Source organism: Hippocampus comes, unplaced genomic scaffold (genome assembly GCF_001891065.2).
Source record: "Hippocampus comes isolate QL1 unplaced genomic scaffold, H_comes_QL1_v1.1 scaffold29, whole genome shotgun sequence".
In the NCBI taxonomy this organism is placed as follows: Eukaryota; Metazoa; Chordata; class Actinopteri; order Syngnathiformes; family Syngnathidae; genus Hippocampus; species Hippocampus comes.
In genome coordinates, this window is record NW_017805820.1 from 1,417,547 (window position 1) to 1,444,681 (window position 27,135).

Consider the following 27,135-nt stretch of genomic DNA (forward strand, 5'->3'; position numbering starts at 1 on the left):
CCGCATTCCGAGCGACGGCCGTGGGGACGGGTCGACGCAGGAGGAGGCACGTGTGAACCATGAGAGGACGCTTGCTCCGCAGACAGGAGCGCCACTGTCGCAGAGGACTATAGAAGGAATCGGAAGAGGAGAAGGGACGAAGACGAAGAGCGCATCTGCTGTGATTTATTTTGGGGCCACGGGGATTCTCCTTCAAAGTGCGGAGGGGAAAGACGCGCTGCGACATGTTTGTATCCCGAATAGGACCGTGTCGGAATTACCTGGCGTGGGGCAACATGTGATGGATTTTGGCGACGTTTCAATTCTTTTTTTGGGAGGTCTGGACGCTATATGACGTGTTTTTTTTTTTTTTAAATAGGACGGTACACCATATTTAAGCTAGCTCCTTATTCAGAAATATTGAAATTTGTTCCTCGAGTGGGTCCGGTGTCGTCCTGGCATCCCCCGAGAGTTTTTGCGGTATATAAGAGCCCCCCCCCCAAAAAAAAAAACTACCTCCGAACCTCTTACGTAAATGTTTGCGTGCAGTTAGTGCCCCGGTTGTCGGTTGAATACCCCCCCCTTCGCCCCTTTACCCGCTCCTGCAGAATACACCCTCAGACACTCATCCTGTGCACACGTAGACTCACCTAAGCATACAAACCATGTCTACATAATAGCACAGACAGACAACCCCCCACCACCGCCACCAACTGATGAGTCCGTGTTATATAGGTGGACGTGGCACGGACCCGGCTGTAGCATCATTCTCCTCTTCCTCCTCACCACCAGAGCTGCCGCTGTTTTCAGCGTTCACTCCCTCGCCACCATGTCCTCGTCGTCGCGCAAGATCTCCTCAGAGTCTTTCAGCAGCTCGGTGGGCTCCGATTGCGGGCTAGAAAGCCCCGGGGGGGATGGAGGGGATGGCGGGCTGGAGGCGGCCGAGGAGCTCCGAGGGTGTCCCTTCTCCTCCTTCCCCAGACCGCTCCTCTGGAACGGCCGCAGCCCCGCCGAAAGGCTCGTGTGCCCGGCGGGTGGGGAGCAGCCTGGAGTCGGCGGGCCACACAAGAGGGTGACCAGGAGGAGAAGGGTGAACCTGGATTCGCTCGGCGAAAGCCTGAGACGGCTGACATCACCCACAGTAAGGCCTTGATTAGACTTTACAACGAACTTGCCCACTAGACATATTTTCTAAAGTCATATATATGTGTTCCTTCAAGCCTGACAGCATATTAACATTAGGTATTGTATGAGGCGCAGAGTTGATTTATTTGCTGTTTACAGTACTGTTCAAGACAACACTTAAAAACTGACATGAATTGTTTCCCACTGGAGGAATCCTTGTTGTCACTCCTTCACAAATTCAGCGCCTTTTTAATAATAATTGAGATCCCAACTACATATTTTGATTTTGTCGATTGTCTTAACATTTATAGTATAAAATTAATGTCATTTAAAATTTCAGTTTACCATTCAAAAGAAAAAAGATGTTTATTCGTTTTTTCCCCTTCTTTTTAACTCAACTTTTTTTATTTTTAACATGTATGCCCCGGGCTTCATTGTGGTCAAACAACCATATTTTCCATTGAGCTTGCAGGCACCAGGTAGCCTCCAAGGACCACATGAGTAGACTGAAGGCCTGTTCTAAAATTGCCCACCAGTGATGGGACATCGTGAATTTCGAGGAATGGTGTAGAAGTGATCTTTTGGAAAGGATGTAGAAATAAAGTGTTGCATAAAAAAAACAAAACAAAAAAAAAACAAAAAAACAAGCAACATTTTTCATAAAAATGAACCACAAAAGCACACGTTTATTATTTTTTAGAATCTTTTTATATCATAACGTTTGTGTCTCTGGTACTGTACAAATACAGGCTAATAATAAAATGCAATAATGGCAATGTGATAAAGGAAACACGAAGAGCTGTTCACATTCCTCTCACTTTGTAACAATGTGTGGCATGGTGCTTCCACCATGGTTCGACAAAAGTTTGCAAAGATCAAACCAAATGAAAAGCATTTCATTGTTTGAATCAACATTATTTATATTTTAAAGGCAAATTTAGCCACCTGATTTTGACTTGATCAGACTTGGTTCAGTGAAAATAAAAAAACAACCAACAACAACGGCACTATGTTCATAAGCCATGGAGGTTCACACATCACATCATTAAAACGAAGTGATGGCGATCAGTTTTCCTCTTCAGTGTGTTGTGTGTTGTCACTTTTGAAGACAAAGTGAAGTGGTATGTTCTAAAGCGGAGATAGTTGTTTTGAAGGCTAGTTCTGCTGCAGGAATGAAGACACTGGTTGTAAATACACTGTTCCAAAACAAGTTTTCATTGTTTGCTTAGCCAAACGCTGTGCATAAAAGGGCATACGGACATTCAAATCATGATAAAGGGAATTGTGGGACATTGCATAACGCAGTAGCAGAGGTGGTTTAGATCAGCGAAGAGAATTGTTAGTTAGCACAACAAAATAAGCAAATAGTTTGCTCCAAAACATTTTGCTGAGTTGTTTTTACTTACAGTATATCTTTAAGTTGTGGACACAATTAGTTCTGTCAACTTATTTCTTTTTTTGTGAAATGCGGGAAAGCTCATTTCCACATTTTACCAATTTCCGCCTATCCTCGTTCTATACAGTAAATACAGATTTCTACCGAGTTTCATTTGAAAACTTTGCTTCAACGTGGGGTTCTTTGTGTGGTCATGTGACGGCCTACCTCCGTTTGATTGGTGAAATTGAGTCAAATGTCACTAATACTTAGGTGGGATTAAATCAAACACTCATGTGACATGAAGCCTCTCTGACTAACCAAAATAGATTGCGCAAGCAATTCTAAATATCCGTAGATGAAAATGCAAGTAGAGAATGGAATATTGCTCTCTTTAACACAGAAGAAACGTTTCTTCCAAACAAAAATATTACAGCGATGGTAAAGCTGCACACTTCCCAGCAGGCTTCGCAGCGCTCTTTAGAACTAATTAGCTGTGTGCAAATTCGTAAGCTGCATTCATGCAGCTTACGAATTCATGGAGCCTCCGAGGACCGTGGCAAATTTGGACAGGCCTTGCATAGAGGAAGAGGGGAGCAATATAGGCTTCAAAAGTGTGCTCCGAAATTGTCTTCACTCAGGGCCCCGTCTCCATGGAAACGAAGGCCAGATTTGAAGGCTAGAGTTGAACGCCGCAGGAATTTAGACACACCGGCGTGTAGTGGAGGCACACCGGAAGTTACGTTATAGGGCCAATGAATTGAGCCTGTGGAGGATGCAGCTTATGAATTTGGACACAGCCACTGTTGCTCTTTAATTGCTCTGTTATAGTGTGGCTGTGATGTCTTTAAAGATGACAGCAGGAACATTTCAGATAAAAGAGGGGCGTAGAGGGACATGCTGGGAATAGCCATCGACGGTGGTTGTCGCGTGCCGAAAAATAGTTGACGGGGGTGGCGATGCTGGGGGTAAGGGGTGTGTCATCCATTGCAAAGTATTTTGCGGACAGGCCACCATGTGCCAAAACGTATTTGGCCACAGGGTGCGGCCATCATGCACTGAAACGTAACCGTTGATCGGGTGGGTCTCGTGGACGGCTGCCGGCGGCCAGGATGGGCCCGGAAATACACCACCCGTTTGGGGAAATTCACATAATTTCTTGAAATTCCTTAAATGTTGGGTTGTGTGAGGCAGTCAGTGTGTGGAATGACTTGGAGCTTGTTGTGGCCGATAGCAACTCTTAAATGAATGGGCATTCTGTGACCGCTCGTAGGAATAAAGCACCGCGAAGGGCCTCATCGAATCTTGTCATTCTTGGCCACAGTGCGTTAAAACATTTAAGTAAAAGTAAAATGTGCGTTGCATTGTAAGTATTCTAATAAGTAGAATTTATCAAAAAAGTCCTGTGAATGTAAGTCATTACCACCCACCACTAGACAACAATACAATACCCAGTGGCAAGTTGGGCATTTGCTTACCTGGGCGATCTTCAGTGGGGGCTCGCCATCGCACCACTATCAAGTTGCACTTGTAGAAACCGTCAACACGATACAAAAATGCGATATAAAAGCACACAGATGGGCATATCCCAGCGATGGTGATGAATGCATGCAGATTGCTACAGATGTGTTTTGTTAGTCAAGCTTGGTTTGCTCTGACCAACTATTAACAACCAGAAAAGTGAAAAAGTTTTTTTATTGCTCTTTGAGGACAAACTTGAAATCTGATTAGTTAATATTATACAGGCGGCCCGGTAGTCCAGTGGTTAGCACGTTGACTTCACAGTGCAGAGGTACTGGGTTCGATTCCAGTGACCCTAGTGAGGATTAAGCGGTTCGGAAAATGAATGAATGAATGAATAATATTATACAATAATGCCAGCCAGTGATACTGATTCTGAAAGGTCCTTGACAGATTCTACTGCCATGGCAGCACATCGAGGCTGAAAAATATGATTAAATTAATTTAATTAAATTTAAATCAAACATTCACATACACCACTGGCGTAGGATAGGATTAAATGGGGTTGCCTAAAACCATGCATTTCTAGGTATTGTTGCCTTCTCCCCAGCTATAGCTATACCTTAAAAGTAAAAGTAAAATATGCGTTGCATTGAAAGTATTCTAATAAGTAGAATTTATCAAAAAAGTCAAAAAAGTCCTGTAAATGGAACTCATTACCACCCACCTCTAGACAGCAATACAATACCCAGTGGCAAGCTGGGCATTTGCTACCTGGGCGATCTTCAGTTGGGGCTCACCATCGCACCACTATCAAGTTGCACTTGTCGAAACTGTCAACACGATACAAAAATACGATACGCACGCAGATGGGCATATCGCAGCGATGGTGATGAATGCATGCAGATTGCTACAGATGTGTTTTGTTAGTCAAGCTTGGTTTGCTCTGACCAACTATTAACAACCAGAAAAGTGAAAAAGTTTTTATTATTGCTCTTTGAGGACAAACTTGAAATCTGATTAGTTAATATTATACAGGCGGCCCGGCCCGGTAGTCCAGTGGTTAGCACGTTGACTTCACAGTGCAGAGGTACCGGGTTCGATTCCAGTGACCCTAGTGAGGATTAAGCGGTTCGGAAAATGAATGAATAGCATAGGATTAAATGGGGTTGCCTAAGACCATGCATTTTTAGGTATTGTTGCCTTCTCCCCAGCTATAGCTATACCTCACCCGAGGTAACCGGAATCATCTGGCAGATGATATAATAATGCGGTTGACCTGCATTTTTGTAACGTGTGTGCGTACTACGCTCTGATGTAAGCAGTGCAACACATGATTCTTTTTCTGTTGTACAGTCGAAGGGATCTATTTCTGTCCTTCGATGTACTGTACGGCCTGAACTAATGTGTCACCGTGAATATTTGACTTTGATGTACCCTTTTTGGTCGGATCAAAAGCCTACAAACGTGTACGTGGAAAGTGCTGAGGCTTCCACAGCAGTGCGTGCAGTGTGCGAGCAGATCAAATTTGGAACGATGCCCATATCATTGCTTTGTGTTGCTACAGCAACAGGGGGCAATTCGTCTGGAATAGTTAATTAATACTTCTTACAAAAGATTTCCACAAGCAGTAGAAGTGTCATACAAATGAGGAGTTTGACATTCAGTGTTCTATATTCTCAAGGACAGCGACACACTTATCTAGGGAGACTGCAGCTGAACGAGAATGTTCAATGTTTGTGTCATTATTGTGTGATTAGTTTTATTCATCTCTCCAAAACCTCAGTTTGCATGTGTTAGGAGATTTTTTTTTTTAAAAAAAGGAGAGAAAAGTATCAGCTTCACTCAGGAGACTTGAAGTTGGAAAGCTAAATGAGGCAATAAATGAAACAAATTCCCTGACAGAATAACCTACGAACCTCATTTGCCTCATCACTCATCCATGCGCATTTTATACCCGACAGACAACAGCATAAAGTAATTGCTTATGTCATTTTCATTTTGATGGTTTTAAAAATAATGTTTAATTCATTGAGAATGCTGTAACTTAATTGTATTTAGTGAAATGATATCCTTTTATTTCTGTATTTATTTTTTTTTAGAATAACAACTTGAAATCTGATGCATGCAGTAAATGGACTATTGCGGCTTCGGTTCATTTTCCTGCAATTCATAAAATGTGGTACAAATTCCAGCAAGTATGTGTCATGTGTACTCGGTCGATCAAAACACTCATTATACAAGCAGGACCAAGACGAAGTAAAAAGCAATATTTTGCAGACCGCAATTGACGAGACAACGCCGTTTTATTTGTCCTTACTTTGCTCTCCAAATCATGGGCGGCCCGGTGACCTATGTCGAGGCAAGAAAAGCCTATGTGCATTTATGTTAATCATCAAAGGGAATCCGGGGTGATTCCTTTTCCCCAAATCGCTCTGAACAAATAAAAAGCCAACTCCCACGATTTTCGACTCATTTCCTTATGTTGTCTTTTTGTAGGAAACGCTACTAAATTCATATGGGTGCAAATGGCACATGCTGTTTCGGCCTGTAGCTCACCTCTGTGTTTATTACCCATTTTTTTTTTTTTTGGTTGTTTTCTCTCACACACCATTGCTGCTTGCATACTCAGTAGCTGCGTGCAGCGGCTGTGTCTGTTGTTGACTGCAATGGACCGTGACAGAGAGAACAGAGCATGCTCTCTATGGCTGTCTTCACTCCCTGACCACGCTGACCCAGAAGCAATGACACCCACACACGCACAAACACGCACACACACACACTTATATGTGAGCAAACATTCATTTTCTCTGTGTCCCCTCTTTTTTTCATCAACTTCGAGATCCATGACACTGATCAAGGCCTCAACACATTGTACACTAATGCAGAAAAGTGTGAAACAAAATGGGTGAGTGTGTCTAGTGATGCATTCTGTCCAATGCATACAGTACAGTGTGTGTTTGTGTCATCCTAAACTGGACACACCGTAGTAAGTCACAGCTTGATTTCTGGCTCGGTTTGAAGAAGAAATTGACTGACATGGGCTTGATACCACCCATTTAGCGACTTTTATAAAAACGGAAACAAACTATTGATCTGTACAGCATTAACGATCTCACGAATTCTCTGTACCGATATTTTTCTCCAGTCCAATATCAGCGCTGTCACCTCTAAGCGATAAAGGTGGAAAGTGCATGTTAGGTCATGTGATCCTTTGCTAAGTTTCCGACTGTAAGCACCCTACAGATGTACAGAACTGTGAATGTTTGTCTGCTTGCCTGTTGAACGAGCCACAATGAACCCTTTTCAAAATGACACTGACTAAACACGGCTAATTGTGTGGTGTCTTTTTTTATTTTGGGACATCGCAGATGTTACATGTTGTCGTGGACCGCTACATTTCCAGTTCTATGGCCTTGGTCACTATTTTCCTCCGCGCCGTCACTTGGCAGCCACAAAAAGCCAAATAAAATTCCAATGGATGACTCAGTAAGCTGAAATCTTTAGAGGTGTATTCCCACCCCCTCCAAATTATTTTTAGTTGCTTTCCAAGTTACTCTGAATTTCGAGGTTGCATTCTGTGCGTGTAATGGCAACTCAACGTCCAGCAGTATAACGACTGCAGGAGTGAAAGACTAATAGTGGGATTTTACCTACCCCCAATGTAAAGAGACAGAGCAAACAGATAACCAGATAAAGAACATGGGAACTAGACTTTTGTTCATCCTATTCTAAGGAAAGCTCTTGTCCCTGTGAAATGTATTCATTATACACACACATATCATATTTGGTCTGTTTCTGTAGATGTGTGCATGTTCTACAACGGACTCAGTTGGACCTGTAATGTGCATGGGGTATTTTTCATGTGTGTATCATAAACATGCCAGCGAAATGTTGATGTATCTATACTTAAACTGCACAAGCTTCTGCAAGTGGCAATAGTTTTTACCCATGACACACACACACACACACACACACACACACACACACACACACATGGTTGTTTTCTCTCACACACCATTGCTGCTTGCATACTCAGTAGCTGCGTGCAGCGGCTGTGTCTGTTGTTGACTGCAATGGACCGTGACAGAGAGAACAGAGCATGCTCTCTATGGCTGTCTTCACTCCCTGACCACGCTGACCCAGAAGCAATGACACCCACACACGCACAAACACGCACACACACACACTTATATGTGAGCAAACATTCATTTTCTCTGTGTCCCCTCTTTTTTTCATCAACTTCGAGATCCATGACACTGATCAAGGCCTCAACACATTGTACACTAATGCAGAAAAGTGTGAAACAAAATGGGTGAGTGTGTCTAGTGATGCATTCTGTCCAATGCATACAGTACAGTGTGTGTTTGTGTCATCCTAAACTGGACACACCGTAGTAAGTCACAGCTTGATTTCTGGCTCGGTTTGAAGAAGAAATTGACTGACATGGGCTTGATACCACCCATTTAGCGACTTTTATAAAAACGGAAACAAACTATTGATCTGTACAGCATTAACGATCTCACGAATTCTCTGTACCGATATTTTTCTCCAGTCCAATATCAGCGCTGTCACCTCTAAGCGATAAAGGTGGAAAGTGCATGTTAGGTCATGTGATCCTTTGCTAAGTTTCCGACTGTAAGCACCCTACAGATGTACAGAACTGTGAATGTTTGTCTGCTTGCCTGTTGAACGAGCCACAATGAACCCTTTTCAAAATGACACTGACTAAACACGGCTAATTGTGTGGTGTCTTTTTTTATTTTGGGACATCGCAGATGTTACATGTTGTCGTGGACCGCTACATTTCCAGTTCTATGGCCTTGGTCACTATTTTCCTCCGCGCCGTCACTTGGCAGCCACAAAAAGCCAAATAAAATTCCAATGGATGACTCAGTAAGCTGAAATCTTTAGAGGTGTATTCCCACCCCCTCCAAATTATTTTTAGTTGCTTTCCAAGTTACTCTGAATTTCGAGGTTGCATTCTGTGCGTGTAATGGCAACTCAACGTCCAGCAGTATAACGACTGCAGGAGTGAAAGACTAATAGTGGGATTTTACCTACCCCCAATGTAAAGAGACAGAGCAAACAGATAACCAGATAAAGAACATGGGAACTAGACTTTTGTTCATCCTATTCTAAGGAAAGCTCTTGTCCCTGTGAAATGTATTCATTATACACACACATATCATATTTGGTCTGTTTCTGTAGATGTGTGCATGTTCTACAACGGACTCAGTTGGACCTGTAATGTGCATGGGGTATTTTTCATGTGTGTATCATAAACATGCCAGCGAAATGTTGATGTATCTATACTTAAACTGCACAAGCTTCTGCAAGTGGCAATAGTTTTTACCCATGACACACACACACACACACACACACACACACACACACACACACACACACAGACACACACACACAAACCTGCGCATGCTCTGTCGTAAATGACTTGCTGAGTCAAGGGCACAGTCAGAGAGGCATTGGAAAGTACATGCACACAAGTGGAGGGAGAGATAGGGAATCACTAGTCCTCTTTTTTTTTTTTTTAAGCTCTTAGGTCCCAGCAGTCACATGATAGATGTATTTTCTTCTGTTATTTAAAAAGGTGAACATTTGTGATGACAACACAATATTTTAAAAAATGTTTTTTTTAATTTAAATTCTCTTCCCCATTGCTCACTTGTCCCTTTCTGATTTTGCTTCATCTGTTTCAATTCCCACACACGCGCAGCCATACGTGCACGCGCGGCTGAAATCACTCCTGTAAATGTCCGTAGTGGGCGGAGGCCTCTGAATGACCTCTCCAGCTGGCACACTGTGTTCTAGTATTGTCACTATAGCCTTGCATTTGAGCAGCGTCACACATCATCACATTGGACCGGTCTTCTCAAACCTATTCTGGCACAGATGTGCAAAATACACCAGCTGTGCCGGCACACGCACACGCACACACACACACACACCCGCACACACACACACTTTCGCTGTAGGTGATTAGCAGTCAGTTAGAAGTATTGCAGCACAATGGATGAGATTGCAGAAAAGAATGTTCATAAGAAACCAACATGGGTTTTTTATGTGCTTCCTTCCTGACGTCTTTGACGTTCATGTTGTTGATTTTCATCTTTGATTTGGGGTGCAGCAAAACGAGACGGCGATGCACGAGGAAATTCGAATGACCTCCTAATGAAATGTTCAAACTTCTTTCAGACACAGACTGTTCAAGAGGCTCTGCAGAGGACGCTGAGGTTTTACAGGCAACAAGAGATCAGGTAGATTGTTGGTGGTTGTCTTGTCTGTGGCGTCTGCCGCTATGCTCAACCGCTTTTCTTTAGCGCGTGCGTTCTACCGCTTGCTTGATTTCACTACTCTTGTCACACAAACACAAAGACCACAAGAAGTCAACTACATCCATTCTGTCACCTCCTCTTCTGCAACATTCTTGCATTGAGCTGAATAATGCCGTCAGTGCAGGTGTGCCTGCGAAGATTTTGGCCTTAGCTGACGACATTTTGTTCTTCAGGATACACCGAATGAATGGGCAGCACGTTTGTTGGTTGCTTTCGCGTTGTGCACTCCATTTTCCTCCTCAGCAAAAAATTCATTTCACATAATAATCAACTATCAGTTCATGACCTTTGTGATGATGTCATCATTAGTCATCATTGTTGGTCTTTGGGTTACTCACAGGTGTCCAGATTCGAGTCAGGAGGACCAGAGAAGGGACAGTACAGAAGAGAAGTGCCCATTTCTAGAAAATTCTGGTTCAGAAGAGGGTGTTCTTCAAATCCTGCAGTACATGGCCACCTTACTGGGTAAGACGGATCGAAATCTGTGCAGGTTGGCAAAAGAAAGACGATGCTCTATTGACATGCAAGATGCAGTACATGTCATTTAGCGCTCTCTGAGGTTGTATGGAATTGCTGTATGAGGCGATAATGCATTTCTTTGGGTTCACAGTTATAACGGCCCTCCGATGGAAACCATAACTATGATGCGGCTCGCAAGAAATTCACCTAAAAAATGCCACGCTAATTGTTCGACGTGGTTCCAGCGGGAATTCAATTTCAGTCTACTTTCACCCACCAAGTTGTCAGGTGCACCGGGCGCATGTCACAGGAGATGCCCTCAGTATGTGGCACAGAGAGATGAAGCAGACTCCCAAACAAGCACATCGAGGCTTGCTTGGGTCGGCACGAAAATCACGAGACGCCAGTTTTTACACCCGAGCGCATCTGCGCTGTGTACACATATAGAGCCCTAAATGTTTAATCTTATTAAGCAATCAGTACCCATGTGAATTTTTTTTTCCCCCTCCATATTTATAATTTCCATGAAGCTTTGACATTTGATATTTTTTCTTTGGTCGATTTGCTTTAATTTATGCAGGATAAAGCGTTCGCGGGCAACAAACACTTATAGCACGTGATGCTGAAGTTTATGACCGAAAATGCTGGCTGCATGAATGGTCACAGTGTCTCGTACTTGTCAAATGTGTGGTCGGATGAGTTTGGTGTGGAAGAATTTGAAAGCCCTGATTTAGACTCCAACAAACCTCTGGGGGGGAAAAAAAATAGAATCAAGCTTGTAACCGTGAAGCCTCGTTGCCCATCTTCAGTGACCTCTGACGTCACAAATGTTCTTCCAGACGAGTGGACAAAAAGAACCTGTACTCCATATTATTTTCCTACAATTTTAGTTCCTGCATGATGATTGAGCTGGAGTCCCAAGACTTATTTTCAGACAATTTACTGTATCTAATCCCTTTTCAAATCACGGACCCTGGCTGACTCTTTGTGCTTTGCGTCTTCTCTCTCTCAGGAGTCCCATTCTTAGAGCTGCGTGAGCATTTTGGCGAGGAGTTCTTCGGCCTGTGCTTTGAAGAGAACGAACGTGTGCTCAGGGCCGTCGGTGGCAACCTCCAGGACTTTTTTAACGGCTTTGATGCCATTTTGGAACATATCCGCACCTCCACGGGTCGCCGCGCTTCATCGGAAAGCCCTTCCTTTCAGTGCAAGGATCCCCATGAGGAAGAGAAGGGCCGAAGAAAATTGGATAAAGAGCTCGGATCACAAGATAGAGGGAAGTTGTTGCTCCTACATTGTTTTAACCCGGCCCCTGTGGTGGGATTGATCATGCCTGGGCTCATCAGAGCCGTTTCCAGACGCATCTTTCATTCCGAAGTGGAAGTAGAAGAAGTGTCCCCTCTGACTCCTTTATTGCCCAGAGAAGATGCAGATCACAGCTATGCTGATTCCGCCACACCAACTCCAACTGCATCCCCATCTGGCTCCCCCTCCTCCTCACCTTCTCCACCCTCAGCTTTCCCCAGCACTGCTCCCACAGTTTGCGTGTCCTTCCAAATTCAAGAGACATGTCCTTCCTACCCCCTTCCAAACGCTGTCCCCGTGTGTCCCAAGAAAGCTCCCTCATCACTTTCAACCAACCCCAGTGATCTACGCATCGGCCTGGCCACATTTTGCCGTGCCTTTCCATTTCACCTCGTTCTCGGGCCTCGGATGGAACTTTTGCAGCTTGGCGAGGGATTACGGAGGCAGGCTCGCATCGAGCCTCACCGGAGTCTATCGTTCAGGGACTGTTTTGAGATCATCTCACCCAAGATGGAGCCTTCGTTCCAGGGGATCCTACTGAGGCTTGCATCCCCTTTTACTATCCGTACTAGACCAGACACCACGCAACTGGGGACCAAGGAAAAGGTAAGATAACCAAATAATTTCTTGATTAACTCACATCCAGCAATGTTACACGATTCCATGTTATACGACACACTTCCTCCAAAGATAGCAAACACAGTCCTGTATTGGAGAAACAATCTTTGTCACCTTAACAAAAAGTAGCGGTCATCATTTTTGAAAAATCTGAGTTGCAGCAGGTGCCTTCACAATGTCATCTCCCTTACTTTCTCGCCCCTACCGATTTACTCCCCCTCTCCAGCCATGGGGCTTGCCATTTATGTGGTACATATTTCCCATGATGGCGGCTCGGTGGTCAAGTGGTTAGCGCGTGGACCTCACAGTGCAGAGGTCGCGGGCTCGATCCCGGCACAGGCCTCCCTGTGTGTAATTTGCATGGATTGTCTCCGGTTTCCTCACACATTCCCAAAACATGCATGGCAGGTTAATGGAACACTCTAAATTGTCCCTCGGTGTGATTGTGTGCGCGTATGGTTGTTCGTCTCTGTGTGCCCTGCGATTGGTTGGCAACTGGTTCTGGGTGTCCCCCGCCTACTGCCCAAAGACTCCAGCAACCTGGATAGGCTCCAGCAACCGTTGCGACCCTTGTGAGGATAAAGCGGGTCGGAAAATGTAGGGATGGATATGATCCAATGATCATTTATTTTTCCTCCTAAGGCTGATGTTTGCATTATGATTTAAAAAGTGATGTGCAATGTCAGAACCAAGTGCGATTTGGCTCGCTTCCAACTCAATCTAGGACTCACTTCCATATCGGCAAACAAACTTGAAATATGGCTTGCTATCAATACTATCGGAAAAGAGTCATGCCACAGACCCGCTAGTTTTGATGGGGCTGGGAGCCTTAATACATTACGACAACGTCACACGAATACAAAACATAACACGTTTCGTATTCTCTATGAAAGACGAACTGTTATCTTACGTGTCGCTAGAAACAAGCAGCACCACTTTTCAAAAAAAATTCCCAAAGGGCAATGAAAACTATTGAGCTCAATCATGAAAGTCATTTGGTTTCGTATTCCCTCCGCGGGACTGTTATGGGTGGACTGAGGTTTGGCTTGAACTCTCCACAAATGAATCAATCCATATTGTATGCTATATCCGGTTCTTTATTGATTGGATCAGTCAGCCACAACAACAAACACCCTCGTGGTGAGAATTGACATGGAGATTGATCAGTGCTGCGCTTTCGCGAGGGTAATTTCACTGCACGAATGCAGGAAGATACTTCAACAAATATTTCTAATCTTGCTTTTGCGTATTCTGACAGTCTGGGTCTGGCACTCATTAAAAATAACAGCTACTGTCTTCAATCTGCCTTTGATGTTCCTGATCTGGATGACGTCACGATGCAATATGTCAATGCATTTATTTGTTTGTATGTTTGTTTGTTAAAGCAGTGTGTTCCTCCAGTAAGACCAAGTGATCTGTAACCAACTTTTGCACCACACTGTCTAGTTCATAAATGCCATACTGGTAACATTTTAAACAACACCTGTGCATTTGTTATTGACATTTAAGTACAAAAATAAGTTGCAATAGTTATAGTTAACATGAAAACAAATGTGTAGTAAACATAAACTTTAGTGAGTAGCAGTCACTTGAGGCTTTTTTTTCTTCGCTTTCTCTCATTAATGCCCTCTGAGAACCTCGCACACTTTTTGAACATGTTGAGTGACAAGGTGGAAATAGTGTCTCATTGTTGGGTCAAGGATGGCTTGGTGAAATATTTTCTTTTACCGGTAGAATGAATTCCATCACATTTCCACTACGGACTGTAAAAGGGGATACAGTGGGGTTCACATAGCTCTCATCAAATGACTGGCAGACCAAAAACTACAGTAGTTGTCTTGCCTTTCTCCCACACACCACATGGACGGATACTGCTCAGGGTTAAGCCTTAATCTGTCAACTGTGAGCAGCTGTTTGTTTTTTTGCAGTGTACATTGCTACTCAAATGCTTTTCTAAATGCGTTTTGTATGACCAAGGCAAGAAAGCAGAAAACAGAGAGAAAGGGAGGGATGGGTTGACATTTTCATGAGAAAGGGCAACAAGAGAAGGCGACAGGCCAAGGTAAAGAATCCAACAATCCCCCACTGCTGCACTCGGTGTGTGTGTGTGTGTATGTGTGTGTGTGTGGGGGGGGGGCATTTTCAGTTTGACATCTTTCCTTTTGTCACCCAGGGACATTGGCTGTGCAAAAGACATCCAAAGGCCCACGGTAAAGGTCAAATCCCACCTCTCTCTGTCCCTACTTGATGTGTACCAATAAACGCTAGGTGGGCTGTGGTGGCGGACTATGCAGAGGTCAAATACATGCCACAGCGCTGCAGTGGTACATCAGCATGGAACAGATGTATTGTATTGTATAAATTTGTAAGATTTGTCCCGGGATTCCTTTAAGATTGATTCTATCATATTTTGAGGTATGGTACAAGGTCAAATTACCGCAACAAAAGCAAGACATTTGCATTGATCTCAGGTATCTGTCATCAGTTTTCAGTGTTCGAACCTTTTGAAGAAAACTGTACAAAACAGAAATTGGGGCCGTTTCTTTAACCCATCAGATTTCAAATTCAACTCAGAGGCCCTCCATGATGTCCACATTTCTCTGTTCTCGAATTGGTTGGCGAGACCAGAACTTATTAACAGTCAGTGTTGACAAACAAAATGTCTCTGAAGCAATCTTCACACACTACTAAGTTTAATAATCAGTATCCAATGTATTTTAAGATTATCTGTCATGTCTTTTCATGTTATTAGATAAATACTGAATCGGAACAGGGTTGTGAACAGTACTCTCCTCTGTGGTGTGACAAATTTAAAGAGACATTTATTTTTGGCTTTCGTGGGATTTTAAGCAAAAGAAAATGGAGTCTGTATAAAACAGAATGGCATGGCAAGGTTGATTTTGGGGGGAACATTTATCAGGTTTTGGAAAGAGCTCCACGTATCTTGTAAGACTATTATGAGTACTAAAAGTATTGGTTTATGTTTCTATGACCTGAGTTGTAATATCTCGATACATAGTGTATTTTCTCACTCATAGCTTATAGCTAGAGGCCCATTTGTCACATTGTGCGAATTGACTTTCTTCTATTTATCTTACCTCGTTTTATTCAGACACCCTTCATCTCCCTGCTTGTGTATTATTTTTTTTCCCCCCCTTTGCTTCCATCTTCTAATCTTCTCTGTCTGTGACGTAAACAAGAGCAGGACAGACTGCTGAGTGAAACAGATGCTCAAGCAGACCAACACAAATCCTCCAGGGACGTGTGCAGATGAGTGTGTCACTATGTACATTACGTGTGTATGTGACAGAGAAACAAATTAGGTCACCGAGTGAAATGTACAGAGACATACAGTAATGTATCCAGCATGTTTCGACACCGAAGAGAATGCTTAGCTCAGCTCCTTTAAAATGGTTTGATACCACTTGTGTGTTCCTGTGCTGGATTGTTTTTTTTTTTACTCTTTCTAGTGCGCTTCTTGCTGTGGGGAAGTATGTTGCCATAGAAAACAGCACTAGTGTGATTGTTCAAGCTTTTCAGGCAAGGGTGCCTATTTAGAATATACACACGTTTAAATGTATACACGCCAGATTTTAGCCTCTAATTGGTTCATCAAACCAATGAAAAGATCAAACACATGTTCGACAAGCCCCGTTGTGATGGGAATATAAATAAATGTCTGCCATGCTGTGCTTTTACACCGAGCCAAACCAAATAACATGCCAGCATCTCTTGCCTTTTCTCTCATCATATTTAGTGAAAATTTAAAGGACACACTGAAAATAACACAGTAGCACATTTCCCACCACTGTCCTGATTTCGGTCGGAAATAGATTTACAATTTCAAGGTTTCCAACAGCCTTTCACGGTGAGACAGACATGTAAACGTCACACACAGGGTGGGGATCCATCCATCCATTTTCTGATCCGCTTCCCAGCTCTCCCAGCTGTCTTCGGGCAGCCGGCAGGAGGACACCATGAACTGTTTGCCAGCCAATCGCGGGGCACACATAGACGAACAACCATTCCATTGACCTGCCATGCATGATTTTGAAACGTGGGAGGAAACCGGAGTACCCGGAGAAAACCCACGCAGGCCCGGGGAGAAGATGCAAACTCCACAATGGAAGGCCGGAGCCGGAATCAAACCCGGTACCTCTGCACTGTGAGGTCGACGCGCTAACCACTCGACCACCGGGCCACCCAGGGTGGAGATGACTATGGAAAATATCCATGTACTGTACAAGCAGAATTACAGTATCATTTTACAAGGTGTGTCGAAAAAAGCTTCACTTCTTCAAAGCACCTCACCTAGAAGACCTCCTTGAGCTTGGGAAAGATGGAAAAAAATCTGGTGAGTAGAGAGTTTGCACCAGCATGGCGATGATCCTCGCAGCCAGGAACCGTCGGATGGCTTTGTGAGCAGGCGTGTTTTCACGGCGAAGCAACCCCGAGTTGTCCTGCCACAATTCTCGCTTCTTCTCATGCACTGAGCAAAGCAAAAGGCTGCAGGATCTGCTGGATGACTTTGTAGGGAAAAAAAATAGACATTGTGCAACAACAGTTCAGATTTTTTTTTTTCTGACACACCTTGTATGTCTCGCTTTTTAGATTTTGCCAGCATGACGATGTGTTTGGTCCTCCCATCTTACCTGATTGCTGTATATCTGACTGAGTATAAACTGTATATTTGTAGTGCAATTCGAATTGGTAAAACACTATAATTTTATGGCAGCCTGTGTAGCTGTCAACAAATGACGTGTTCTTTGTCGATAAACCCACTTGGCCACATTAAATCGTCCGTTCACCTGTATATGTGAATACGCGTCTCTCATCAACAGTCGTTCAAACAAACGGCCCACTGTCCTTCAGGGCCGGGTGCTTGGAACTTGAACCCTGCGGGGTCGAGTCTCCACGCGACCACACGGATGCGTATGTTTTTGTCTGTTGGCGTTTCTTGGAAAAGAGACGTCTCCCTGGCCATTGTGTGTTTGTGTGCGACAAAAATATGGTGTGGTGTGTGTAATGCAGCCTGTATGTATTATGCAGACAAAGGAGAGCCTGGCGCTATAAATAAAACAGGGCTGCAGTGTGCTCACCGGCGGAATAATCTATTTGACACTATGGAGAGAGACAGAGGGAGGATGGAGGAGACGGTTTAGGAGAGTGTGTGTCTGCGTAAGGAGCAGGTGAAGAAGGGAAGAGTAAACAGAAGTAATCAACGGGGGTCGAGGCTGGTCAAAAGAAACCACGTGGAGGGAAAGGCTATGTGTCAGAGTACCGTACTGCGTACTCACATTCAAAAGAGGTGCAATGTCTGTCATCATCCCATGAGACGATTTGCCGCGATGTCCATTTTAATCTCACCGCTGGGAAGACGTGCGACGCTTTGTCAGGAAGCATTTATAAACCCGGCTTGGAACAATAATCCAGAAAAGCTATTTGTCACCAAGTGACACATTTGTTTCCTCGGAGATTCACGTGTTAACAAGCAATTGCCATTGTGGTTTGAGGACATTTCAATCTATAAGGGTGGCCCGGTGGTCCAGTGGTTAGAGCGTCAACCTCCCTGTGTGGAGTTTGCATGTTCTCCCCGGGCCTGCGTGGGTTTTTTCCGGGTACTCTGGTTTCCTCCCATATTCCAAAAACATGCATGGCAGGCTGATTGAACATTCTATATCGTCCCGAGGTGTGATTGTGAGTGCAAATGGTTGTTCGTCTATGTGTGCCCTGTGATTGGCTGGCAACCGGTTCAACACCCCCCGCGACCCTTGTGAGGATAAAGCGGATCAGAAAACGGATGGATGGACATGTGTGTATAGACGTCGGACACCAGTTCACCCACTTTTAAAAAGCTTTTTCCCCGCCTTACAAGCCGACATGCATAATGCATTCAGCCTGACTTCACCACAGAGATCCTATGTTGCTATAATTATCTCTGAACGTGCACAAAAATGCAAGACGTTATGAAATTGTCGGTTGTGCAATTTGAAAAAGGAGTGGGGAAAAACCTCCTCACATAGATTTTCATTCCTTTGTGTCTTCTTTGTCATTTCATGGCCAGGTCATGGAGTTGAAGGGTCAGATGATCCACGTGCCAGAGTCGTGCTCTTTGATGTTTCTGGGCTCGCCGCGTGTTGACAAATTGGAGGAGCTCATGGGCCGAGGCCTCCACCTGTCAGACATCCCCATCCACGATGCCACACGGGACGTCATCTTGGTGGGGGAGCAGGCCAAAGCTCAGGACGGCCTCAAAAAGAGGATGGACAAACTCAAGGTACAATGGCAGCCTGTCAGACTATTATTTCGGAGAACTTTAGAACACATTGGAGCTTCTCATTTCAAAAGAAATCCAACGCAGCATTTTTATGGGCCACAGATTTGGCTCCATTTGGAATCCGTTTTTTGACTAAAATACCGAGCGCACATCGAAGCATCCGTCTTTCATCAAGCCTTTCTTCACTCCCCAGGCAATATTTTCAGCGACATTTCAGAAGTTAACCCCTGTACACTAAAACTATAAATAATGTCACAATAGGAATAATTGTAATCTTTTGATGACTTGCGACAGGGAGGACTGCTGAAGGCAAGTTGCCGAGTGTTCGGACATCAGACATCTGGATCCAGCTTGCAGAGTGTTTTCCGTTCCTCCGTATCAGTAGAGAATCTTTGCCGTTCCAGTCATGCACCTCTGTCTTGAACAACGATGCTAAAATCGGTTGTACCGCTGCCACTGATGAGTCAAATCTCAATATTGCCAGACTGACTGCATTGAGCAGAGCCCCCTCAGGGACTTGCTCTTATAATTTGCTTTCAAAGCATCCACGAGCAAGTCACTGGCTCCTGACCCAGTCCATGCATCTGCTCTGTGCATCATCTCTCGCTGCTCGTACTCCCCCGTGCCACTCACATAAATAGGTGCATTTCACTCAAGTTGCCCAGATGAACAGTGCTAGCGCACTCCATCAGACGGGCTCAGAGAAGCTCGCCCACAGACACAAATAATCGCACGCACGATCGAATTAACGCGCGGATAGATTCGGGTGTTTTATTGTTTTTCTTCTAATCCGGTGCACTCCTCCCACATCCCAGCAGCACCGTCGCCAACGCCTTCATCGGAGCACAACACCCCAAATCAAACCTCTTCATCTCTTCCCTCCTCATCCTCCTCTTTTAGGCCACATTGGAGCGTACTCACCAGGCGTTGGAGGAGGAAAAGAGAAGAACCGTGGACCTCCTCTATTCCATATTTCCGGGCGATGTGGCGCAGAAACTGTGGCAGGGTCAACCGGTGCCCGCTCGCAAGTTTGATGACGTCACCATGCTATTCTCCGACATCGTGGGCTTCACGGCCGTGTGCGCACAATGCACGCCGATGCAGGTCATCTCCATGCTGAACGAGCTGTACACTCGCTTTGACTACCAGTGCGGCATTCTGGATGTCTACAAGGTTAGTCAACCAAAAAGGATGCAAAAAAAAAAAAAAAAAAACACTGACGTCTTTGATACAGGCATCACACAGAATTGCTGCCTCACAGACACACAGATGATTATGTCATTGACATGGGCAACCTACAATCAGATAATGATGTGCAAGAGCGGCAACTCCAGTGTCTAGTGCTTATGATTGCTTCTTACACAACCGCGCAAGAGAATTGACCGTCATTGTTCAACTTCACACCCCGGTCCTGGCATTGTGGCATTTCTCACTGGCTGGTAAAAAGACATTCCCACAACCTACGCCCTGTGTTGATGTTGTTTATACAAAACAGTGACACACACACACATGCACACACAAACTGGAAAAATGCCTGCTTTTACTGGCAATGTGAAAGGGTTTTCTGGGTAGGGGGGCGGGGACTCTGAAGGCAACTGGATAAAAATAAATAAAAATCAGAGCTTGAGGGTGAAGTTAAAATGCTTTACTTTAGGTGTGACCCCTCATAATGTTACATCAAAAAATGTAAGATGCTTCTCTGTGGGGACTTTTCATGCCCAGCGTAAGTCGCTCACTGTCATGTTCCGCTCAGTCTTTGTTTTTGGGAATCAGTACCAGCTGGAGTGGATGCATTTTGAGCGGCGCACTTGTTTCTTGTTCCTCATCAAGCCTTGACGAGTGTTTAAGGACTCTCAAGTTTCCAAGTCTCTGTCAGATTATTGACCTTGCTTGCTGTTATCGAGATCTCACGTTCAACACTCATCGTCGCTCCTTTTCCGATAGTTTCTTGTGTTTTGGTTTTGCAATTGTTCTTGTCCGATTTAAGTTGTGTGTGTTTGGGCTTTTTACATTTCGTTTTGTGTATTTTCGGGTGTCAAATTTACTTTGCCGGTTGCAAGCGCTTTCTGTTCATATTTGGTTTTGCTGGCTTTTTGTCGTCCGTCGTTTTTCGAGAAATAAATTCGAAATTTTCTTTCGTAGTTTACCTGAGTCTGCGTTTGTGGGATCCACACACTATTCGGTTTGTTTCCGAACATTGTCAAGCACAAAAGGTTTTCTTGACAGTGTATATTAGTGGAGTCTTCTTTCTTTTGGTATTTTTCTGTAGACAAGCGCAGTTAAGAAATAGGTGTTTGCGCTTTTGTGGGACAAAGCCAAAAATAAGCCCTCCCTAATGTTTAAGAAATCAATGGAAAAGGCGACACCTAAGCAACGAACAAAAGACCCATCGATTTCAATAATTTTGCCCACTTGAAAATCAGGTGGCTTCAAACGAAACGTGCTCTGTGCTGAGTTGTTTCAAATAAAAGCTGGAATTCTGAACATGTGTCTTGTGTTGTCTTTTTGTTCTGAAACCCAAATGTGTTCAGTCTACCACAAAAACAAAAGAATCAACTTTGCTGTTTAGGCTTTGTTTTTTTTTTTTTTGCTGTAGGAATTCTACCCGTGAAACAATTTGTTGTTTTCCATATTTTCTTATTTTTCGTTGTTGTGATGTTATTTATTTATTTTTATTTTTTACGCATTCCCGTTTTCAAAGCAGCTTTAATTGCTGTGAGTAATTGCATGTATGTGTGCAGGGAAGAGGAATGTGTGTGGAAAAACAAAAATAGAACACAAACGCAGGTGGACGCACTGAGGAAAGTGAGGCGGCCGTATCGTGACATTGTCATGGTGACTGTCCAAACGACTTACCCGCTGGAATGCTTAAAGCCGTTTGTCTCTCTGTTTTCTCTCTTCACCCTGTTTTTTTTTTCTTCTCCTTGTCTTTTTCTCCTGGTCTTCTCCATCCTATTTGTTCAAGCCATACAGGTTTGACTCAAAGAAATGGGTTCAAACATGGGGCCTCACTCATAGTTGAGCCCATACTTAGAAAAAAAAATCATTAATTTCAGTTGTTGTGTTACAACCAACTCAACAATTGTAATTTTGCAGAAGTGTGGACTATAAAACCAATGGCCTTTTTAATAAGACAGTGACACCCAAAACATAAAATGACAAGTAAAAAGTAAAGCGAATAGCCCACCCCCGCACCCTCAATTTCAGTACCAGTATTGTCCATGTTTGCAAATCCATTTCCTAAAGCCCCTTTTCTGACTAACCTTCAGACGTCTGTCGTCATGAAACAGCTCAACCATGCCAGTAACCAGGAGGGGATCGTCAGCAGTGTTGTGTTAACATAAATCCGGACGCCAATTTTTGGCCACTGCTTGCAAAAAAAAAAAAAAAAAAAACCATGTTAAAATTCAACATGACTTCACTTTTCAGCTCGATAGAGACCATAGGTGACGCCTACTGCGTGGCGGGGGGTCTTCACAAGAAGGTCGACAGCCACGCAAAGCCCATCGCGCACATGGCTCTGAAGATGATGGAACTTTCTGAAGAAGTGCTCACACCTGATGGCAAGCCTATTAAGGTCAGTTTGGTGACTGTGTGGACAAGAGGTGTATATAATATACTTCAGTGAGCAAAACACAGACTGTTGGGACAACCATCCTTTTTCTTAATGCATAACCCCTCTGTCAGTGTTGACGTACATCGATTGATAGAACTTCCAAACTGCCTCAGTTGTTGTCCTTTCATTCCTTAACCCCAAGTGACGTTCTCTGTTAATGCATTGCAAAGCATGCATCATATTTCCAGCCAAGGGCACACCTGTCCAGAATTAAATCGTGTGGCTTCATGAGGATTCATGAAAAAGCAACAGACATGACGCTTGCGCTGTTTACATATGCATAGATGCTTGTTTTTTTTTTATTTAAAAAAAACAATCAGATTAACAGCAGGTTAATGGAAGCATGTCCTGTTTGTGTGGATGTGTCCATAAACGTGGATTGAATGTGATTAAAGTGGGTTTCTTATCTAATCCTGTTTTTTGTTTTGTGATCAGATGGCCAGATGTTCATGATGTGTTTGTGTGATTTGAATGTGTGTGTGGGAACCTCCTGAGGATGACCCGGCTTACCCTGTCACAAGACACACATTGCCTGCTTTCCACAAAGTACATTCTTTTAAACGACCTTGTTGACCAAAATCAAAACAGCCTTGGACAAAAGAAAACAGAGAAATGCAGAAAAAGCAACAATTGCGTCATGAGTTTGGCGAGAGTGTGTCTTCTTTGTGAAAGAAGAACAATGCCTTTTGTGCCATTCTGATACATTTTATACCTACCGACCGACAACCAGATACAATTACAATTTGAGCAAAAATACAGAAAATAAAAACTCTTGTATTCAGCAGCCATATCCTCTTTAAGTTTTGATTTATCTGATGCTTGAGCACGAAACCTGAATTTGAATTTGAAAGTAGAAAGACGATGAAAACAATGACACCCAACCAGTGTGTGCGAAAGAAGCAGCAACATAATTGCTGATTAACAGACAGGACAGAGGTTCTCTGTGCTTTCCATTTGTCTCAAAATAGAAAGGCCTTGCCAAGCGTTTTTGGTCTGCATGCTCGCCCCCCCCCCCCCCCCACAAAAAAACTCTCTTGTACTTGCCATTGACCAATTCTCGTCCTGTTGGTCCAAAAGGGGTGTTATGGCCATAACCACTTGATAAATGCTCTTCGGTGAGAGCACTCAACTCCAGCCAACGTTGCGCTGTTATGCAAACTAGCATGAGAGCTTAGAGGGAGGAAAAAAAAAAAGCTCGACTGACAGAGCGATAGAGAGAGTGTGATATGAGAATTGGAAAGAACTGTTTCTACAGGGAGCGTCAGACACAGAGGCCCGGATTTATAATGTGAGTGTATGAATAGCTGCGTAACTGTCAATCAAAGAATTACTGTTTCGTATTCAACCCTGTCGTGGCTTTTCATGGCCACATTGTGTGATTTAAGGGCAAACTTGTCATTTTATTTATTTTTTTTCCCCCTCCCCATCTGAAAATCACCGACAATTGCCCTTCCATCCCAATCCGATTGCATACTTTTCAATGTTTTGCCATCTAATGGCCTGATGAGGTTGACGTTTCCCTCTAGCTACGAGTATATTGTCTCCTGGCCTTTCTATCGCTGTCCTTTCTGTCTCACTACCCCCCATCCCCTGCTGTTGCCATGGCTACATCGCACTGTGCTGGCATGCAGACAGTAGCGTGGGTTTCCACGGTGATGAGATGCTCCAGTAGATCAGTAGGAATCTACTGGGTTCCAAGGCTCGTCCTGTCTGTTCACCGTATGTGAGTGACTTATCAAGAGGACGCCGATTAAATTTGTATCGAATGGTTGGTAAATGAAATGCTGCGGGAATTGATGGATTATCTTTTTTGACGACAGTGGTATGTTGAAGGTTGGATAACTAGCATGCACATTTTGGACATCTTTCAACTGACAACTGAGTGCATGACGTCCACATGCCATGCAATTGCATTGCACGTCACTCGACCTCATTTCAGCCAGCATCAAATCTGTATAAACATTTTGCATTGCATTCGGAGTTGATTTCATTTTATTGTGAAACAATAATATCCCAGCCGTCTTCGGGCAGTAGGCGGGGGACACCCTGAACTGGTTGCCAGCCAACTGCAGTCAGTTCTGGTTAAGTAAACTGAAACACAATCAAACCGCTGGTTGTCTTTCTTGTTTTCTCCCTAGCTGAGAATCGGCATCCACACAGGCTCCGTCCTGGCTGGTGTGGTTGGAGTTAAAATGCCAAGGTATTGCCTTTTCGGGAACAACGTGACTCTGGCTAGCAAGTTTGAATCAGGGAGTCACCCGAGGTGCATCAATGTCAGCCCTACAACCTACCAGTAAGTGGCATGCACATACGTGTGTGTGTGTGTGTGTGTGTGTGTGTGTGTGTGTGTGTGTGTGTGTGTGTGTGTGCGTGCGTGCGTATATTCACGTCGGTATAAATGTAGGGCCGTACTTCAATAGAGCAGAAAAGCCCGATAAAGTCCATTGGAGAATTGGTGTTTTTTTTTTTTTTTTTAAGCAAATAACGGAGGCTATGTCCCCACAAAAATATGGAAATGGATGACTGTGCTCATGTCAAACCGCGAATATCTCCACTGTACTATAATTTTGGAATAAACACACAGGGCAAGTGTATCACGTTCTCAGATGGAGGAATGCACCTGTGTTGACAAAGAGGAGCGCTCTTTGTCAACACAGGTGCATTCCTGTTGCAACATCAACAAATCATCGAGAACACACAAAGAAAATGCAAGAGAGAGTTTTTAAATGCTCACACTGAGCTGAGGTCTTGTGAGATATGTTGAGGTGTGACATCATAGGTAACAGTCGTTCCAATTGTGTCTTTTTTTTTTTTTTTTGTGACTGTAAAATCGTTGTTCCCCCACCAAAATTTAAATTGTATTTCTTCCTCAGGCTGCTAAAAGATGACCGATCGTTTTCCTTCGTCCCTCGTTCGCAACTGGAGCTCCCTGAGAATTTTCCTAAGGAGATTGCAGGAACCTGTTATTTCCTGGAGGCGGGAACCTCTCACAGCCATGCGTCGCTGACCAGCTCTCGCTCCGCACCCCCGGCCTCTATGAGGAAAGTGTCCTACAGCATCGGGACCATGTTTCTCAGAGAAACAAGTTTGTAGGGGTCACAAAGGATGCGGCAGACCAGAATCGAACACGTGGAGCCGACAGGACGCCCAATGGCACACATTGTGGATATGCAAATGACAACCTGGACTCATTGCTCCGGGACGGAAGAACATACAAGGAATGATTTTCATCCCAGATGATTCGTACATGGGCGACTTGGTGGAGAAAACCGAATTCGTTTAGCTTGCTGGGATCCTCTGAGCCCCTCAAGGAATCAAGCTCTCCTCTGCAGTCTTGATTTTCACACGAAGAAGGTTTACAGTCTTGAAGTCCTGATGCTTGGAGAAGATCTGGGTGTGTCGGTTGAATCGTGATGAGGATTTCCACAACCAACCGTGAAGGAGGCGTTGTGAACGACTGTGGGACTGTCTGTGGACCCGGAGGACCACGAGTGAAGAGCAACACACACCTCCCTCCATCCAACCGACCAAACTCACGTCCCGCGTTCCAGTAACTGTTGGTGTGCATTGCACTCCCCCAGGGAACGGTTGGACGGGACAGAGGAGAGGCCGGCGAGAAGCAACAATGAAGTGGATAGGTCTGAAAAAAAAAGAAAAAGCTTGATAATAGAGGAAAATAATCATGCCAAAAAATGCTAGAACGAGAGCCTTTTTTTGCTTCTAACTCACAGTGAACTGCAGTCTACAACAATCCAGACATTTCATTGCAGCTAATACAGTATGTTCAAAAGTGTCCGTTTGAAAGCGATTCTCAGCTTAGTGCCTTTTCTGCTCAATATCAGGAGAAAAAAAGAAAAACACACAGGATGGATTCATTTCAGATATCTGAGGGGGGGAAACGCCGCACATTAACACACTGGGCCTGAACTTTTTTCCTCCAGACATTTTGGTGTTTTCATCCTCTCTACCCTGAGAAAGATTCTGAACAATGAGAGCGGCCACATAAATATTGAACATCACCCCTGTAGGTACCGGCAAGTGGCGGCAATTCTTTTGATTCGTCAGAGGGGAAAAAGGAAGGAAAAAAAAAATCATGAAGTGCACTTCATAGGTTCCAAATATTTCAAATTGCAGTTATTCATGACATCAAGTTCGATCAATAATACACGTGATGCCGTTGGGCTCCTACGGTCACAGCATATGCAAAACTTCACATTTCCAGAAATTGTTTGGGTTTTTTTGTTTCAACTTTATTAGGATTCTGTTCTTCTCCAATTCATTTTCCTGCAACGTACTTGAAATCTCAGGCCTTCCAAATGTGTCAGTGTAGCTCACCAACAGATACTTCAATGAAATAAATTGAGATGGTCATCGTTTGTGCATTTTTGATGCCACTGTTATAGGTTGTTTAACATGCATATGTAACATTGGTGAACTCACGATACATATTTGGCATCCCCCGCCCCACCCCCCCAAAAAAAATTGCTGACCTTTTACTATCGGGATGCTCAAAAATCAAATTGATCAGTGGGAATGCTGTCAATTGTGTGGCTATGGTTGTCGAAGATTG

General features: G+C 44.0%; 1 protein-coding gene across 1 annotated transcript; it reads left to right on the forward strand.

Moving 5' to 3' along the window:
- gucy1a2 (guanylate cyclase 1, soluble, alpha 2) lies at nt 1–27,135 on the forward strand. The gene is made up of 9 exons (XM_019885870.1): nt 1–1,120; nt 10,154–10,215; nt 10,634–10,758; nt 11,765–12,660; nt 18,737–18,949; nt 19,850–20,122; nt 22,383–22,526; nt 24,704–24,858; nt 25,439–27,135. Exons 1-9 carry the CDS (start codon nt 809–811, stop codon nt 25,656–25,658), a joined length of 2,400 nt encoding a protein of 799 aa, XP_019741429.1. The 5' UTR covers nt 1–808; the 3' UTR covers nt 25,659–27,135.